This window comes from Cetorhinus maximus, chromosome 18, assembly GCF_964194155.1.
Source record: "Cetorhinus maximus chromosome 18, sCetMax3.hap1.1, whole genome shotgun sequence".
NCBI classification, from domain to species: domain Eukaryota; kingdom Metazoa; phylum Chordata; class Chondrichthyes; order Lamniformes; family Cetorhinidae; genus Cetorhinus; species Cetorhinus maximus.
Genome location: NC_135896.1, coordinates 11381248 through 11398211, shown reverse-complemented (window position 1 = coordinate 11398211; position 16964 = coordinate 11381248). Strand labels below are relative to the sequence as shown.

The 16964-nt window shown below is 43.5% G+C and overlaps 2 protein-coding genes across 6 annotated transcripts in view; one reads left to right on the top strand and one right to left on the bottom strand.

Annotated features, from left to right (window-relative positions):
* snw1 (SNW domain containing 1) overlaps positions 1–193 on the bottom strand; it is a 28718-nt gene extending 28525 nt beyond the window's left edge. The window contains exon 1 of the mRNA XM_078562079.1: positions 112–193. Within this exon, the coding sequence (XP_078418205.1) occupies positions 112–125 (14 nt within the window). The 5' untranslated portion in view covers positions 126–193. The remainder of the gene's footprint in view (positions 1–111) is intronic.
* A 104-nt stretch (positions 194–297) lies between these two features.
* adck1 (aarF domain containing kinase 1) overlaps positions 298–16964 on the top strand; it is a 509921-nt gene continuing 493254 nt past the window's right edge. For 2 of the 5 annotated variants that reach the window (XM_078562076.1, XM_078562073.1), the window contains exon 1: positions 298–440. In XM_078562076.1, the coding sequence (XP_078418202.1) occupies positions 323–440 (118 nt within the window). In that variant the 5' untranslated portion in view covers positions 298–322. Of the gene's footprint in view, positions 441–476; positions 672–795; positions 845–16964 lie in introns of those variants that run through there. The other 3 variants (XM_078562077.1, XM_078562074.1, XM_078562075.1) reach the window with 2 other exon arrangements.

Here is a 16964-nt window from a genome sequence, read left to right as displayed (position 1 = left end):
CAGCCCTCGGTATAACGGCAGGAGAAGGGAAAGAAATCCCTTTCCCAGGATCCCGCACTGAACTGGCGGCCAAATAATGACGGAAATTTAAAAAACCAAACACACACCAACCTCGTCAGCGCCATTTTCTCCAGAATGTTGCTGCTCCCGCCGTCGTGCGTCGGGCGTCATTCCGCAGCGACACAACGCCTTTTACGTATGACCTCATCCCGCAAAACGCAGCGGTCCTTTTGATGCCTTTGCGTCTGACGTCACGCCGCACCCCGCACGTTCGGCGGTCTCTTTGATGCTTTTTCCGTCTTGCGCTCCCCTTAGCCGCTTCATGCTGTCAACCGCAAACCCTTGTGGGAGACGTAGCCTTCCATTAACGTTTTGGATTAACCCGTTTCCCTATAAAACCAATGCGCTAGGGTTTCCCATTGTGAGTGATGCCCATCCAGGTTAGCGAACTAAATGTGAAAACATTGCTGGGATTTCGTCTTTTTAAACGGCCTGGACGTGTTGTAGTTTTTCTTCTAGCCTGCCCCCATTGAAACAAGGGGGAAAGGTCGGCCGGATGTGACTACAAGTCCCAGCGGACTTTGCGCGATTCGGATGCACCATCATTATCACAGGACGGGGGTGGGAGATCTCAAATGTCAGAGGGCGAAGGTGACTTGACACAGTAATCGGTAAGTGCAGGCAGGCGAGGCACTGTTAATGTGATTGTAAGGAAGTATAGAGGGCCTGGTTTGTAAAGGAATCATACTTGTAACTTTTGAACATATATACCTAATTTATCGAATGCTGTTGTAAGCAAATGGTGTGGAAACTAAATTCACAGTTTCAATTGTATGAATAAAAGGTCAGCTCTGTAAAGTGTAGAACATGGCACTTCAGGGAGGCTGGGAAAGGATGATGTAATATAAAACCATGTGTCTAATAAGGTTTAGCTAGAAAGGTTTTATCCAAATAAAATTTGGAAATAAATTGTGCGACTTGTGTCAAAGGGGGTTGGGTTCATTCCAAGTTGTATAACCTAGCCTCAAGGTAGTGTGTTGGTTGTACGAATACCTAGCTGCTGCTGCAAAAGTTGTATAAGCTCTGCTTATTTCTTAATTCCATGATCACGACTGCCGCACTCTGTTCCCATGATAAGATCGTAAGACGTAGGAGCAGAAGTAGGTCTTATGGGATGTTCCTCGTACCCTGAGATCCTGGTGTTCAAATGAAAGAAGGGCTTGAAAACAAAAAATAAAAATTACCTGGAAAAACTCAGCAGGTCTGGCAGCATCGGCGGAGAAGAGTACAGTTGATGTTTCGAGTCCGAAATGACCCTTACTTAGTTCTACTTAGTTCTGTTGAAGGGTCATGAGGACTCGAAACGTCAACTGTACTCTTCTCCGCCGATGCTGCCAGACCTGCTGAGTTTTTCCAGGTAATTTTTATTTTTTGTTTTGGATCTCCAGCATCCGCAGTTTTTTTTGTTTTTATGAAAGACGGGCTTGCATTTACCATAGTGGTTTTCATGAACTCAGGGTGCCCCAAAATGTTTTATAGCCAATAAACTCATTTTGAAGTTTTTTTTTCTTTATTCTTTTCATGGGATGTTGGTGTCACTGGCAAGGCTAGCATTTGTTGCCCTTCCCTGATTGCCCTTGAACTGAGCGACTTGCTAGGCCATTGCAGAGTTAAGAGTCAATCATATTGCTGTGGATCTAGAGTCACATGTAGGCCAGAACAGGTAAGGATAGCAGTGAACAATGGGATTTTACAAAATCGACGATATTTTCACAGTAGTATGATATGACCATTGGTATTTGCTGGGCTGACCAAATCCCAAAGGGAAACTTGGTCAGGCTGTCACAACGATTTTGCAATTTGTATTTATTACAAGAAGGTATGTGTACTGGAGTCAGAAGTAAAGATTCCGCTACCACTTTTGGGGATTTTAAATACTAAATTAAAACATTGATTAACAAAAGAAAAAAAAACTTATACACCCAAGATTACAGTTACACAGTTAAATTTAGTCTTACAACATTTCCCAAAAAATTTCTGCTTAGCTAGACTCACAAATAAACACCCTTATCCAGGCAACAGTCTCTAGAGATTCTTAATCTATAAAACATCCAGTGATATTACTGCAAGGCACTTGCTGTTGCTATAATGGAGGTATTTCACAAGCTTTTCATTCGCTGTCACTCAATAATGGAAATCCAAGGCTTGTAACAAAGCCTTGCTTTCTGGAACAAACGAGCACTGCTCTGGGTTGGCTATAAGCTGCTTTTTCACAGCACTGCTTTTTCACAGCACAGCACACTCTTCAAGATCACATGGCTAAACACCATGCAGCTTTCAATCTTTCCTTAAATATATTTTCTCCTCTTTTATCTTTTAAACCCATTGTTCTTAACCTTCTTTTGAATGTTACCTTTCCCAGAATCTAAAAATCTTTCATACGAACATATGAACAAGGAACAGGAGTAGGCCATTCAGCCCCTCGAGCCTGCTTCACCATTTAATAAGATCATGGCTGATCTGATTGTAACCTGAAATCTGCATCCCACCTACTGCCAATAACCTACCACCCCCTTGCTTACCAAGAATCTATCCACCTCTGCCTTAGAAATATTCAAAGACTCTGCTTCCACCACCTTTTCAGGAAGAGAGTTCCAAAGATTAACGACCCTCTGACTGAAAAGAATTTGACTCATCTCTGTTTTAAAAGGACGACCCCTTGTTTTTAAACAGTGACGCCTAGTTCTAGGTTCTTCCACAAGAGGAAACATCCTCTCCACATCCACCCTGTCAAGACCTCTCAAGATCTTGCATGTTGCAATCAAGTTGCCTCTTGCTCTTCCAAACTCCAGTGGATACAAGCCTAGTCTGTCCAACCTTTCCTCATACGACAGCCCACCCATTCCAGGTATTAGTCTGGTAAACCTTCTCTGAACTGCTTCCAATGCATTTACATCCTTCCTTAAATAAGGTGACCAGTACTGTACACAGTACTCCAAATGTAGTCTCACTAGTGCCCTGTACAACTGAAGTGTAACTTCCCAACTTTTGTATTCAACCCCCCTCGCAATAAATGACACCATTCTATTAGCTTTCCTAATTACTTGCTGTACCTGCATACTAGCCTTTTGTGATTCATGCACTAGAACACCCAGATCCCTCTGCGCCTCAGACCTCTGCAATCTCTCACCATTTAGATAAAATGCTTGTCTTTTAATCTTCCTGTCAAAATGGACAATTTCACATTTTCCCACGTTAAACTCCATCTGCCTGATCTTTGCCCACTCACTTAACCTATACATATCTGTTTGTAGCCTCCTTATCTTCTCCTTCCAACTTACTTTCCTACCTATCTTTCTTCATCACCAAATTTGGCAACCATCTCTTCAATCCCTTTATCCAAGTCATTTGTATAAATTGTAAACAGTTGAAGTCCCAGCACTGATCCCTGTGGCAGACCACTCGTTGCATCTTGCCAACCTGAAAAAAGACCCATTTATGCCTACTCTCTGCTTCCGCTTAGCCAGCCAATCTTCTATCCATGCCAATATGTTACCCCCAATCCATGAGCTTTTATTTTCCACAATAAACTTTGATGTGGCACTTTATCAAATGTCTTGTGGAAATCTAAGTACAGAATATCCACCAGTTCCCCTTTATCCACAGCACATGTTACTTCCTCAGAGAACTCCAATAAGTTGGTTAAACACGATTTCCCTTTCACAAAACCATGTTGACCCTGCCTGATGACCTTCAGCCCTGCTATAACTTCTTCAATAAAAACTTCTAACATTTCCCCAGGGCAGATGTTAAGCCAACTGGCTTGTAGTTTCCAGCTTTCTGTCTCTCTCCCTTTTTGAATAATGGAGTTACATTTGATATCTTCCAATCTAATGGCACCTTCCCAGAATCTAGGGAGTTTTGGAAAATTAAAACCAACGCATCAACTATTTCTCTAGACACTTCTTTTAAGACCCTAGGATGAAGTCCATCAGGACCCGGGCTCTTGTCAGCCCGCAGCCCGCAAGTTACTCAGCATCACTTCTCTGGTGACTGTAATTTTCCTGACTTCCTTCCCCACTTCCATTTCCTGGTTTATAGCTGCTTCTGGGGTGTTACTTGCATCCTTTATAGTGAAAGCTGATGCAAAATAGCTGTTCCATTCATCTGCCATTTCCTTGTTTTCCATTATCAATTCTCCAGACTCACTTTCTATAGGACCAATGCTCACTTTGTTAACTCTTTTCTGTTCTAAATATTTATAAAAACTCTTACCATCTGCTTTTATATTTCTGACTAGCTTTCCCTGATACTCTAATTTTTCCCACCTTATTGGCCTATTAGTCATTATTTGCTGTTCCTTATATTCTGTCCAATTTTCTGGCCTTCCACCTTTCTTTGCAAATTATATGCTTTAAAATAAAATTGATACTATCTTTAACCTTTCTAGTTAAGCACGGATGGTGTGTCTGTCCCTTGCTCGACTTCTTCCTCTTTGGAAAGTATCTATTCTGTTCATTCTGAAATACCCCCTTAAATATTAGCCACCGCATCTCTTTTGACCCACCCTTAACCTAATTTGCCAATTCACTTTAGCCAGCTCAGCTTTCATGCCCTCATAATTGTCCACATTCAAGTTTAAAAACTTAGTCTCAGACCCACTCCTCTCTGTCTCAAACTGAATGTAAAATTCAATCATATTATGGTGGCTGCTACCTTGGGGTGCCTTCACAATGAGATCATTAATTACTCCCATCTCATTGCACAATACCAGGTCTAGCATAGCCTGCTTTCTGGTTGGCTCCAGAACATGCTGTCCTAAGAAACTATCCCGAAACCTCATCTAGGCTACATTTGCCCATCTGACTTTTCCAATCTATGTGTAAATTAAAATCTCCCATGATTATCGCCGTGCCTTTCTGACAAGCTTCAATTATTTTTTCCTTTATGCTCAACCCTACTATGTGGTTACTGTTAGGGGACGTGTACACAACTCCCACAAGTGACTTCTTGCCTTTACCACTTCTCATTCTCTACCCAAACCGTTTCCACATCCTGGCTTCCTGAATTTAGGTAATCCCTTTCTATTGTGCTAATACCATCACTAACTAACAGAGCCACCTCCTCCACCTTTTCCTCACTTCCTGTCCTTTATAAATATTCTGTATTCAGATCCCAATCCATGTCCTCCCGCAGCCATGTCTCCGTAATGGCTATTAAATCATAATCACGTTGTCATTATCGCCAGCACTTTCAGGAAAAATAAACTTAATAATTATGCCTTATTTATTTATGACCTTCACCAGTTGTAAAACTTCCTGTTATGTCTCTTTGAAATTCAACAGCTAAAAATCTAACTCCTTATCTTTCTCCTAATGCAAATTCCTATTTACGCTGTATTGGGATCCCATCTCAGCTTATTTATTTCAGCTTATCCATTTCCACTTCAAAATGCCTGCTTTTACACCTAACCCCTTTGATGATTTAAACCTTGCAGCCTGATGGTCTTCAGTTTAATTAAATTAGGCACACATACACACACACACACAATGTACACACAGCCCCCACAAGCCTGCTTCACAACAGTAATATTGGAAAAAATGATATTTTCTTAATAATGGTCACCATTACTGCAAGTAGCTTTCAATTCCAAATGTATTAATTGAGTTCATCCTACTAACTGCTGTGGTGGGATTTGAACAGATGTTCCCCTAAGCATTAGCCAGAGCCTCTGGATTTTTAGTCCAGTGACATTAACCACTACTGTACATTCTCCCCAATGGGGTTTACTCCTTTTACATTACAACAGTAAACTTGTAAAATGCTTCAGCTAATTTGTGCACACGAAGCTTCTACATTGGGATCATAACAGCATAGCCTGTGCTTTAGTGATGTTGGTTGATGTAAATATCGGATATGACAAAATTGGACTTTGCACTGATCCCTCTGGGGTACATCACTTGAAACGTTGTAGTCTGAGCAACATCTGTTAACCCGGCCCATTGTTCCCTGTCCATCAACCATTATTTTGTTTTAAGTTCTTGTATTTCCTATTGGGACCATGCTCTTGATATTTTATAACAAGCTTCTTGAGAGAGATCTCACTGAACATCTTCTGAAACCCATATAGACTCCTGTTTTCTTTGAACTGTCCTATCAGCCAATTCTCAACAATAACTCTAGCAAATCTGTCAAACATAACTTGTCTTTAACAATTCCATGCCTACAGTCCCTGATTTATCCTTGCATTTCTAAGTGCTGATGCTCTTTATCTCAAATAATGGTTTCTAAGAATTTGTCGCCACTAAGTGGATATATTTTTAATCTGGTGTTATATTGAAAACCCTGCAATCTGCTGGACAAAAAATTGCTTGCCTAAAAATAATTTTAAAAAGTTGTGGTCAGTACCTCTGTGAGCAACTGTCTGACTTCCCAGAGTGCATAAGAGCATAAAAATAGGTCATACAGACCCTTGAACTTAATATGCTATTTAATAAGATAGTGACTGAACTTCTACATCAGTTCCTCTTTCTCACCGTAACTCTCTATATTCTTTGATTCCCTTAGTGCCCAAAAACCTACCAACCTTGGTCTTGAATACACTCAACATTAGAGCATTCATAACCCCTTGGGGTAGAGAATTCCGAAGATCCGGAACTCTCTGAGTGAAGAGAATTCTTCTCCTCACAGTTCCAAATGGTTGACCCCCTTTTCCTGGGACCATAACCGCTAATTCTAGACTCTTTAGCATGGGAAGCAGCGGCCATAATTTTCCTGCCATGGGGAGGTGAGTCCTGGTGCATGCAGGCTGGTAAAACCCTGGAAACTGATGTTAAGTCAGGACCGAGATGTCACCCGCCCTCTTCGGGCTTTCTTCGGAGTGGATCTCAAGCATTTCAGGTTGGGTCCGGTGGGGAACCGATTGGACCGATTAACTAGGCAATTAAGAGTCTTTTTAACTATGAATTTCTTCTTTCCCAACTTCCACGCTGTGTTCACCAGGGTCACCAAGGCGAGTGCATGGCAGGAAGAACTTCTTCAGTGAAACTGACAAGCTGTGAATGCTTTGACCAGTTACATTGAAGAGTTCCGGCCATGGCTAGGAGGTGGCTGTCCTTATCACTTCTTCTCGCAGAGAGTGCTATCACCGCTTGACAGGTGATTGCCAACTTCATGGAAGGCAATTCATCTGTCCAGTATTTTGCTCACTTTCAGTTGCATTTCCCTTCTCCCGCCTTCACCACGACTGGGAGCAGATTGTGCAGATCCACCTCTGCTGAGGGTCAAGAGCAGAGGCCACACCACCACTAACTACTCCATCAGGAGCAGGAGCAACACCAGCAGCAACACAGGATCCCTGCTGCTGAGCCGCGTGCTCCTCCACGGGGCAGTGGCTACCGAGATCCAGCTGGAAGGAGGTGAGACCCTCAACACAGGGTCTATAAGCAGAGAATTGGCTCTCCCAACGTGTGAGAACTGGTGGCAGTTCTCACCAACACCACCACCCCGCTTTGCCCCCTACCACTGTCCTGGGAGCCCAGACTCCCTATCCCCTTTTCCCCCCCACCCCAAACTCCGCGCCTCCCCCCACTGTCCAGGGAGCCTGGACTTCTCTCCCTGACCCCCCTCCCCCAACTTGCCACACACACTGTTCAGTGTGAATGGATGCCTGATTATTGAGTGGCTGTTGGGAGAGAACAGGATTAATCTTGGCTTTGATGTCCTCCATTAGCCACTAGTTTGGCTGTGCTCACCCTCTATGTGCTCTCATGTAGAGTGTCCACTTGAGTATGGCACCAGAGGGCTGCTGGCCCTTTTTTGCACAGACTGGCTGGCCCCTTCATCTCCAAAATAACACTTCAAGAGATTGAAATGACTGTGAAGCACCTTCTGGAAAACATGAGATGCTCTGAGTACATTCCATGTAAACATACTCCAGCTTCAAGTCCAAGCTTTCAGGGAAAGGAGTGGGTGAAAATTGGCAAGAAGTGAACCTTGGTTCAATACTTCAACAGGTGGTTTCACTGATATTTATAAATTCCCAAAGCTGCCTTTTATCTACCAAGGAGAACCAGATTTCAGAGTGAAAGCTTCTTTTATGCCAGCTTGGCTCAGTAGTGTTCTTTCCTCTGGCTGTTGGTTCCATTCCCACGTCAGTCTCTTTTCATGCTTTGCGATAGCACTCCATTGCAGTACAGAGAGAGCATCATATTGCTGGGTGTGCCAGCCTTCAGATAAAGTATTTAAACTAAGGTCCTCTCTCCCTTCTACATCACTACCCACTGCCCCCCACCATGCTCAGTAGTTCAGGTGGGCATAAAGATCCCATGACATGATTGAGAGAAGAGTTCGGGGAAACTCCTGAACCCCTGGCCAATAATGCTCCTTCAGTCTACATCAAGAATTGATTTATTGCTCATCTTGGTTGCTGTTGGTTGGGATCTTACTCTGCACAACGGCTGACATAACGGTTAGCACACTTCATTTTCTGTGATGTGCTTTGAGGTGTTCCTGAGAGACAGGGTAAGGTGTTGGATAAATGCAAATTTTAGTTTTCAAGAGCAGCTGCTAAATCAGCCGATAATGTTGTCACACGACTTACTAACATACACAGGGAGTCTAAAATTAGTAAAGTGTGGGAGCCTTTATTTTCCTTCTAAATGTTGATATTTCACAAAATACACAATTGTTTTTTGCTTCTGACATATAAAGTTTAATAGCAGTGAACATCCTGTATGGGAATCAACTGAATGCAACAGAGCTCCTTAATTCTCTCCGTCACAGGACTTGGCACATGATATGTTACCAGCAGCACAGTCTTGGATGAGCTGAAGCTCACAGAAGCTGGTGGGTGGGAAATAGTCAAGTCTTTAGGTGACAAGGGCATGGATGGGAGCTTCAGTGGCAGGTGGGCAGAAGTGGATGACATGGAGGTGGAAGCTGTCTTTATAACGGATAGTACTTGTTGTTAGATACTTAGCTTAGGGTTGACTAGGAGGTCGAGACTGTGAACTGTCTGGTTCAGCCTAAGACCATGGCTGGGGATAGGGGGCTGAGCTCCAGTGTTTCCCCAGGACTCAGCTGGAGGAGATTGTGCTTCATCTAAGATTCTGTTGCATAAGTGACCTGGAGCCAAAATAGCTGGTGGAGGAGTCATGAGAGATGGTGGAGAGGCACCAGTTGTGTGGCATTGGCATACATGTGAAAGCTGACCCCATGACTGTGGATGGTTTTACCAAGAGGACAGCTGAGGAACAGAATGGTTGGTGGGGGGGGGTGCGGGAAGGTGCCCAAGGACGGATCTGTGGAGGACTCCAGAGTTAACGGTGGGGAGATAGGAAAGGAAGCCATTGCTGGGACTCTTGGCTACGATTTGATGTGATATATGTTGTTGTTGTTGCCTTTTGCTTCCCAAATGTTGTTAATAATCACACTATAGGCTTTGGAAGATCAGAACTCTTTCAGTTTAATTTTGTCATTCTGCCTTAAACAATAGAAGGTCCGAGATTGAACTGATTCTGGTATACATCACATGAGTCTCTGGTGTAGCTGTGAAATATGGCTCCTTGGAACACCACACAATAACATTACCTCCCTGCTAAGTAGTTCCTAGCTATTTACAGACACTTACCTATTGTCATACATTGTAGTATTATATGTAAGAGGTGGAACCACACAAGTACAATCCACCTGAATTGGAAAACAGAGACGAGGGGTTGATGGGGATGACACGTTTGAGATTGTCAAAGGTCAAGGAGGATAAAAGAGATGATGCATCACAGTCACTGAGGATGTAACTTGTGACTTTGATTAGGGGCCTTTCAGTGCTTTTGAAACCTGACTGGAGTGAATTAAACATGGATTTACATGGGGTTGAGAGATTGGCACAAACTTGGGAGGATGGCAACACTTCCGTGGACTTAGGAGAGAAAAGGGATGTTGGAGATGGGGGCAGTAGTTTGCAGAGTTTTAAAAGTGTGCGAGACAGTATGAAAGGAGAGGGAACCATTTACAATGTCAGTTAACATGGGGGGCAGGAAGGGAGATTGGATAGTTAGTAGTTTAGGGAGAATGGGGGTCAAGGGAGCAGTCAGTGTGTTTCCTCCACAAATGAACGTCAGGGAGATAGAAGAGAAACTGGAACAAGTCATGGGTTTATGGCTCAGGCAGTGGATTGGGGGAGGGGAGCATGGGGGACATCTGGGGGAGATTTGGCTGGGTGGGTAAGAGGGAAAAGAAAGCAGCTGAGGCAGCTAGACAGATGGTGCCAATCTTAGTGAGCAGAACATGACTGCCGTGCACTTGTTGGAGGTGAGATTGGAGGAGTGGGGAGAGGGATTTAAGGAGATGTTGGTGGTGGAGACAAGAAGCTGGGGTTATCTTTGAACTCCTGGCTAATCCTGAGGTGTCCGTGTCTGTCTGTATCAGAGGAGACTGAGGCTTGACTGCACGTGAGATTCTATTCCCAGCTGCTATTCTTCCTATTCTGAAATAAAGTACTTCACACTTGATGTAAAACTGCTGCTGCAGTCATACTGTCCATCTGCTTCATCTATCTGTCCTCTTACAATTCACTATAACTCCCAGATCATTTTATTGGCAAACTTAGATTGACTCTTCTCTATTCCCAGATCCTAGGTATTGGAAAAGTTGAGGCCCAGATTGATTGAATTTATTCCCATCCCTACTGTAAGAATGTCTTTTATACCTTCCATCCAGATGGTCGTGAGGCTGCCTCCAATTCCATGCATCTTTCCATGTTTTAGATTTTGTTATTTTTTTTAAGATCCTTTCTCCAAAGAACTTTTAATGTTGGGGTTTTAAAACAAAATGTATTCACACCAGGATTTAAAAAAAACAGATTATAGTTAATAGAAGTTGTTTTCCCTGAAGACTGCACACAATAAGCAATTTATTGGTCTGGAGTGGTAATCGATAAAGAGCTCATGTCCGTTCTGTAGGTAAGTCTCTGGCCCTGGATGCTCAGCAGGACATGCCTGGCAGGCTTTTTTTTGATTGTGGACAGGGTGAGATGTCGTCTAGACTAACAAAGGGTGGGAGAAGACAGGTTTAAGCCTGTTAGGAATTAAAATATGAAATATTGCTGAAAAGAGAGATGTGTTGCTGAATGAGTTTGCTAATAGCTACACTAACAACCAATTTAAGATAATCAGTCAAGCTCATAATGTGGCTCATTTATGCTTGTTATAAGTGACATACATTCAGACACAGGGACCTGCTGTCTGCAAACAAAAGGAATATGTTCAAGCCTTGAGCCTTTTTGGAATTACCCTGGAGCTCGCGGAGTTTATAGTTCCCTGTTGCTTTCTCCATGGCAACACCTCAGCCATTTAGAGTTGACTTGTCAACCAGTCAGCGTGCTTTTCTCCTGTAGTATAAATTGCTGTGATCGTTTGAAACTTGGCATTTTTACATTTGTCCCAGTGAGTGCAAGATGAAGAGTTTCGGCAACATGTCTCTCTTTTTTCAATAGTATTCAAGTTCTGTACTACCAAGCGACTGTTAAAATATGGAAGGCCAGCTTTCTCAGCTGGAAGCTGACCTGAAAGGACACGATAAGTGAACATTGCAGCTTCTTTTCTTGATTCTGTGTTTCTTTTTTACTGGTTTTGTGTTGATAAAGGGTAAGTTGAAGAGTCTTGAATTATGTTCAGTCACTCATGTTCTAACAAATAAACCGAGTTCTTGATTTGTCCTTGACCTTACCTTGCCAGATGGTTCATCTGTTCCATGTAATGAAAGATTGAGGAAGTGGAACTAAGGGCATGTGTTAGAGACATGATATGCAGCCGCCTGAGGTCACAATGCCATACAATTAGACATTGGGCAGCGTAAGCTAACCCTGGCATGTAAAGGGCATTAGGTGGAGACGGTCGAATAGTGGTAATGTCACTGGACTAGTAATCCAGAAACCCAGGCTAATGCTCTGGGAACATGGGTTCAAATCCCACCATGGCAGCTGGTGGAAAAATAAAATTTGGAATTGAAAATTAGTCTCGGACCCATTGATTGTCGTTAAAAACCCATCTGGTTCACGAATGTCCTTTAGGGAAGGAAATCTGTCATCCTTACCCGCTCTGGCCTACATATGACGCTAGATCTACAGCAATGTGGTTGACTTTAACCGCCTTCTGAAGTGGCCTAGCAAGCCACTCAGTGAAAGAGCAATTAGTGATGGGCAACAATTGCTGGTCTTGCCAGCAGTGCTCACATCCCATGAAAGAATATGAAAAATAATCCAGCTACAGGGGTGGCTATCGCTTCTGAATTCGAAAGTACCTCACCAGAACCCAACACTGTAACGTGCACCAGTTGCAGTTAGCAATCTCAGGTGTGGAATTTCAAGTGCCTTCTGTAAAATCTGTGTATGCAACATCTGCTGATCCCTCTCTCTACCAGCTCAGTGACTGTCAAAGAGTCTATTACCTTTAGTGAGACATGATCTACCTTTCACTGAACAGTGCTGATTCTCCCTAATCAGCTTATACATTTCTAAGTGCTTACCCACTCTGTCACCAGTGATGGATTAGAACAAATCTTCCCACGAGCGATCTTCCCAGCCTTGCTCGTAGTTTCTTGGTTTGCCACTCCTTTCTTCTTGAATAAGGTACAAAGTTTCCTACCTCCTAATCTTTTGGCAAAATTGAATGAGTTCTGATGGATTCCACCTGATGCTCCTCACTTGTTTCTTGTTTACTATCTTTGGATGAGAAATGGGTGTGGAGATTTTCCCAGCTTCAATCCCACTGTCTTATCCATTAGTTTTTCTGTTTATGTTGACCCCTGTAAATCTTTTCCCTTCACTAGTCTGTTGTCTATTCTCCAAACTTGCGGGCTTCTATGTATCTCTGGTATTGAATTTTCCTCCATTTTGATGACCAAAAATGAAGTATTAATTTAATATTCAGCCATGTTCCTACCCTCTACTGCCCCTCTGACTGTGCCCTCTCTACAGCATTCAGTATAGTTGACTATGCCGTCCTCTTTCAACATCTCTTTTCCCCCATTGTCTACCTCAGTGGGACCTACATGCCCTGCAATTACCTATCCAAGCATAGTCACAGCACCTCGAGCAATAGCTGCTTTTCCTCTCTCACATGGGCACTTCCAGAGTCTCCAAGATCTACCTTTGCTCGGAGCAGAAGGCCATTCATCTTTCAAACCTATTCCTCTATTCAATTAGTTCATGGTTGACCTGTTTCTTAATTTTATTTACCAGCCTTGGTCTCCTAAGCCTTCATAGCCTTGCCTAACAAGTCTATAAATCTCAGCTTTGACATTTTCAGTTAACCTCCCTGGTCACAACAGCTTTTTGAGGAAGAGAATTCCAGATTTCCACGAGCCTTTCTATGAAACAGCGCTTACTGATATTGTTCCTGAACAGCCAAGCTCTCATTTTAAGATTATGCCACTTTGGCATGACACTATTTGCATGCTGTTTCACTGCAAGATCATCTGCACACATCGGGGCCAGCATCTACACACATGTCAATGATACCCAGCCCTGCTTCTCCTCCCTGCTTTCCACCCACGGTGGTTGACAGGCCCCTCAACCGTGTCCGGCCCATCTCCTGCGCATCCGCCCTCACGCCTTCCTCTCCCTCCCAGAACCATGATAGGGTCCCCCTTGTCCTCACTTATCACCCCACCAGCCTCCGCATTCAAAGGATCATCCTCCGCCATTTCCGCCAACTCCAGCATGATGCCACCACCAAACACACCTTCCCTTCACCTCCCCGGCGGCATTCCGCAGGGATTGTTCCCTCCGGGACACCCTGGTCCACTCTTCCATCACCCCCTCAACCCCCTCCCACTGCACCTTCCCATGCAACCGCAGAAGGTGCAACACCTGCTCCTTTACTTCCCCTCTCCTCACCGTCCAAGGGCCCAAACACTCCTTTCAAGTGAAGCAGCATTTCACTTGCACTTCCCTCAATTTAGTCTACTGCATTCGTTGCTCCCAATGCGGTTTCCTCTACATTGGAGAGACCAAACGCAGACTGGGTGACCGCTTTGCGGAACACCTTCGGTCTGTCCGCAAGCATGACCCAGACCTCCTTGTCGCTTGCCATTTCAACACTCCACCCTGCTCTCATGCCCACATGTCCGTCCTTGGCCTGCTGCATTGTTCCAGTGAAGCTCAACGCAAACTGGAGGAACAGCACCTCATCTTCCGACTAGGCACTTTACAGCCTTCCGGACTGAATATTGAGTTCAACAATTTTAGATCATGTACTCTCTCCTCCAACCCCACCCCCTTTCCGATCCCCCTTTTTCCCAATAAATAGATTTTTCTTTTCCCACCTATTTCCATTATTTTTAAATGTATTTCCATCCATTGTTTTATCTCTACCTTTTAGCCTATTTCGATCCCTTCCCCCAACCCCACCCCCACTAGGGCTATCTGTACCTTGCTCGTCCTGCTTTCTACCTTTAATGTCACCTATTATCACATTCCTTAGATAATATCACCACGTTCAACACCTCTTTGCCCTTTTGTCTATGACATCCTTTGGTTATCTCCACCTATCACTGGGCCTCTATCCAGCTCTACCTGTCCCACCCCCCCTTAAACCACCTCTTTTCTATTTTTCCTTAGTTCTGTTGAAGAGTCATACGGACTCAAAACATTAACTGTGTTCCTCTCCGCAGATGCTGTCAGACCTGCTGAGTTCTTCCAGGTATTTTTGTTTCTGCTTCTCCTCAAGCTGTTTTAACTGCCTCTGAATTGGTGACTCTCTTAGTTGATGTCCAGCCTTGGATAGGGTCTTAAGTTCCTTCACCTTAACTTTGGGGAAAACAAAGGTATAATTTTTGGCCTTGCCCACAAGTTCTGTCCCCATGTCACTGATTCCATTCCTCCTTTGCTGGCCACTCTCTTGGGCTGAAGCAGAAGGATCACAGGTCTGGCGTCCTGTTTGGTCCTGAATAACAGCAGGCCATTGGGAGCTCGTCGAGGCAGAAATTTCCAGACTTCCATGGGGGCTATAGAAGCGATGTGAGAGAGCCAGAGTTCGGGAGCATAAAAGTAGCGAGAGCTTGGGGCCATAAAAGCAACACGAGAGAGCGAAGGTTCGGGGCCATCAAAGCGGCGAGAGAGGGTGAGAGTTGGGGTGAGAGCTGGGCTGGGCTGGGTATTACACAGTTTGTGGGTTCAGAGCCACATTCAGAAACAAAAATTGAGGTGTAAGAACACATGGAAGTTTTAAGTTGATTGGCTGGCGAGTATTGCTGCTTAGGGACTGAGTTTAAACAACTGGCAGATTAAAAGTGATAAAGATATTACATATTAATAATAACTAGCAAGTGAATAGCTGGTTGAGTCTTACATTTTATTTTTAGGAACATAGGAACAGGAGAAGGCCATTCAGCTCGTCGAGCCTGCTCCACCATTCAATATGATCATGGCTGCTCGAACACTTCAATGCCTTTTACCCACACCATCTCCATAACCCTTTTCATTATTGTTAATCAGAAATCTATCAATCTCTACCTTAAACATACTCAATGACTGAGCTTCCACGGCCCTCTGGGGTAGAGAATTCAAAAGATTCACAACCCTCTGAGTAAATAAATTTCTCCTCATCTTGGTCCTAAGTGGCTTCTCCCTTATTTTGAAATTGTGTCCCTTGGTTCTAGACTCCCCAACCAGGGGAAACATCTTACCTGTATCGACTCTGTCTACTCCTTTAAGTATTTTGTAGGTTTCAATGAGATTATCTCTCATTCTTTGAAACTCTAGAGAAGACAGGCCCAGTTTCCCCAATCTCCCTTCATAAGGCAGTCCTGCCATCCCCAGAACAAATCTGGTGAACCTTCGTTGCACTCCCTCTATTGCAATAATATCCTTTCTGAGGTAAGGGGACCAAAACTGCACACACTACTCCAAGTGCGGTCTAACCAAGCTTCTATACAATTGAAGCAAGACTTCACAGCTCCTGTACTCAAATCCTCTTGCGATAAAGGCTAACATTACATTAGCCTTCCTAATAGCTTGCTGTACCTGCATGTTAACCTTCAGTGACTTATGGACAAAGACACCCAGGTCCCTTTGTACATCTACACTTTCTAATCTCTTACCGTTTAGGAAATATTCTGCACATCTGTTCCTTCTACCAAAGTTGATATCCTCACATTTTTCCACGTTATATTCCATTTACCATGTTCTTGCTCACTCACTAAGTTTGTCCAAATCCTCTTGTAGCTGCTTTACATCCACTAACTTGGAAATATTACATTTGGTCCACACATCCAAATCATTGATATATATTGTGAACAGCTGGGGTCCATGTACTGATCCTTGTGGTACCCCACTGGTCACTGCCTGCCAATGTGAGAATGACCCGTTTATTCTTACTCTCTGTTTTCTTCCTGTTAGCCAATACTTAATCCCTGCCAGTATATTGCCTCCTTTCCCATGTGCTTTTATTTTGCTAATCAACCTCCTGTGGGGGACTTTATCAAAAGCCTTCTGAAAAGCCAAGTATACTATGTCCATCGACTCTCCTTTATCAATTTTGTTGGTAACATCCTCAAAAAACTCCAACAACTTTGTCAAACATGATTTCCCATTCGCAAACCCATGCTGACTATGCCCAATCAGATCGTGAATATCTAAGTATCCATTTATCACATCCTTTATAGTAGATTCTAGCATTTTCTCTACGACTGATGTAAGGCTAACAGGTCTGTAGTTCTCTGTTTTCTCCCTTCCTCCCTTCTTAAATAGTGGGGTGACATTTGCTACCTTCCATTCTTCAGGAACCATTCCAGAATCTATAGAATTTTGGAAAATGATCACCAATGCATCCACTATCTCTATAGCAACCTCTTTCAACACTCTGGGATGCAGAATATCATTCCTCAGGGACTTATCAACTTTCAGTCTCATTAATTTCTCCAATACAACCTTCTTATTTATACTAATTTCCTTCAAGTCCTCA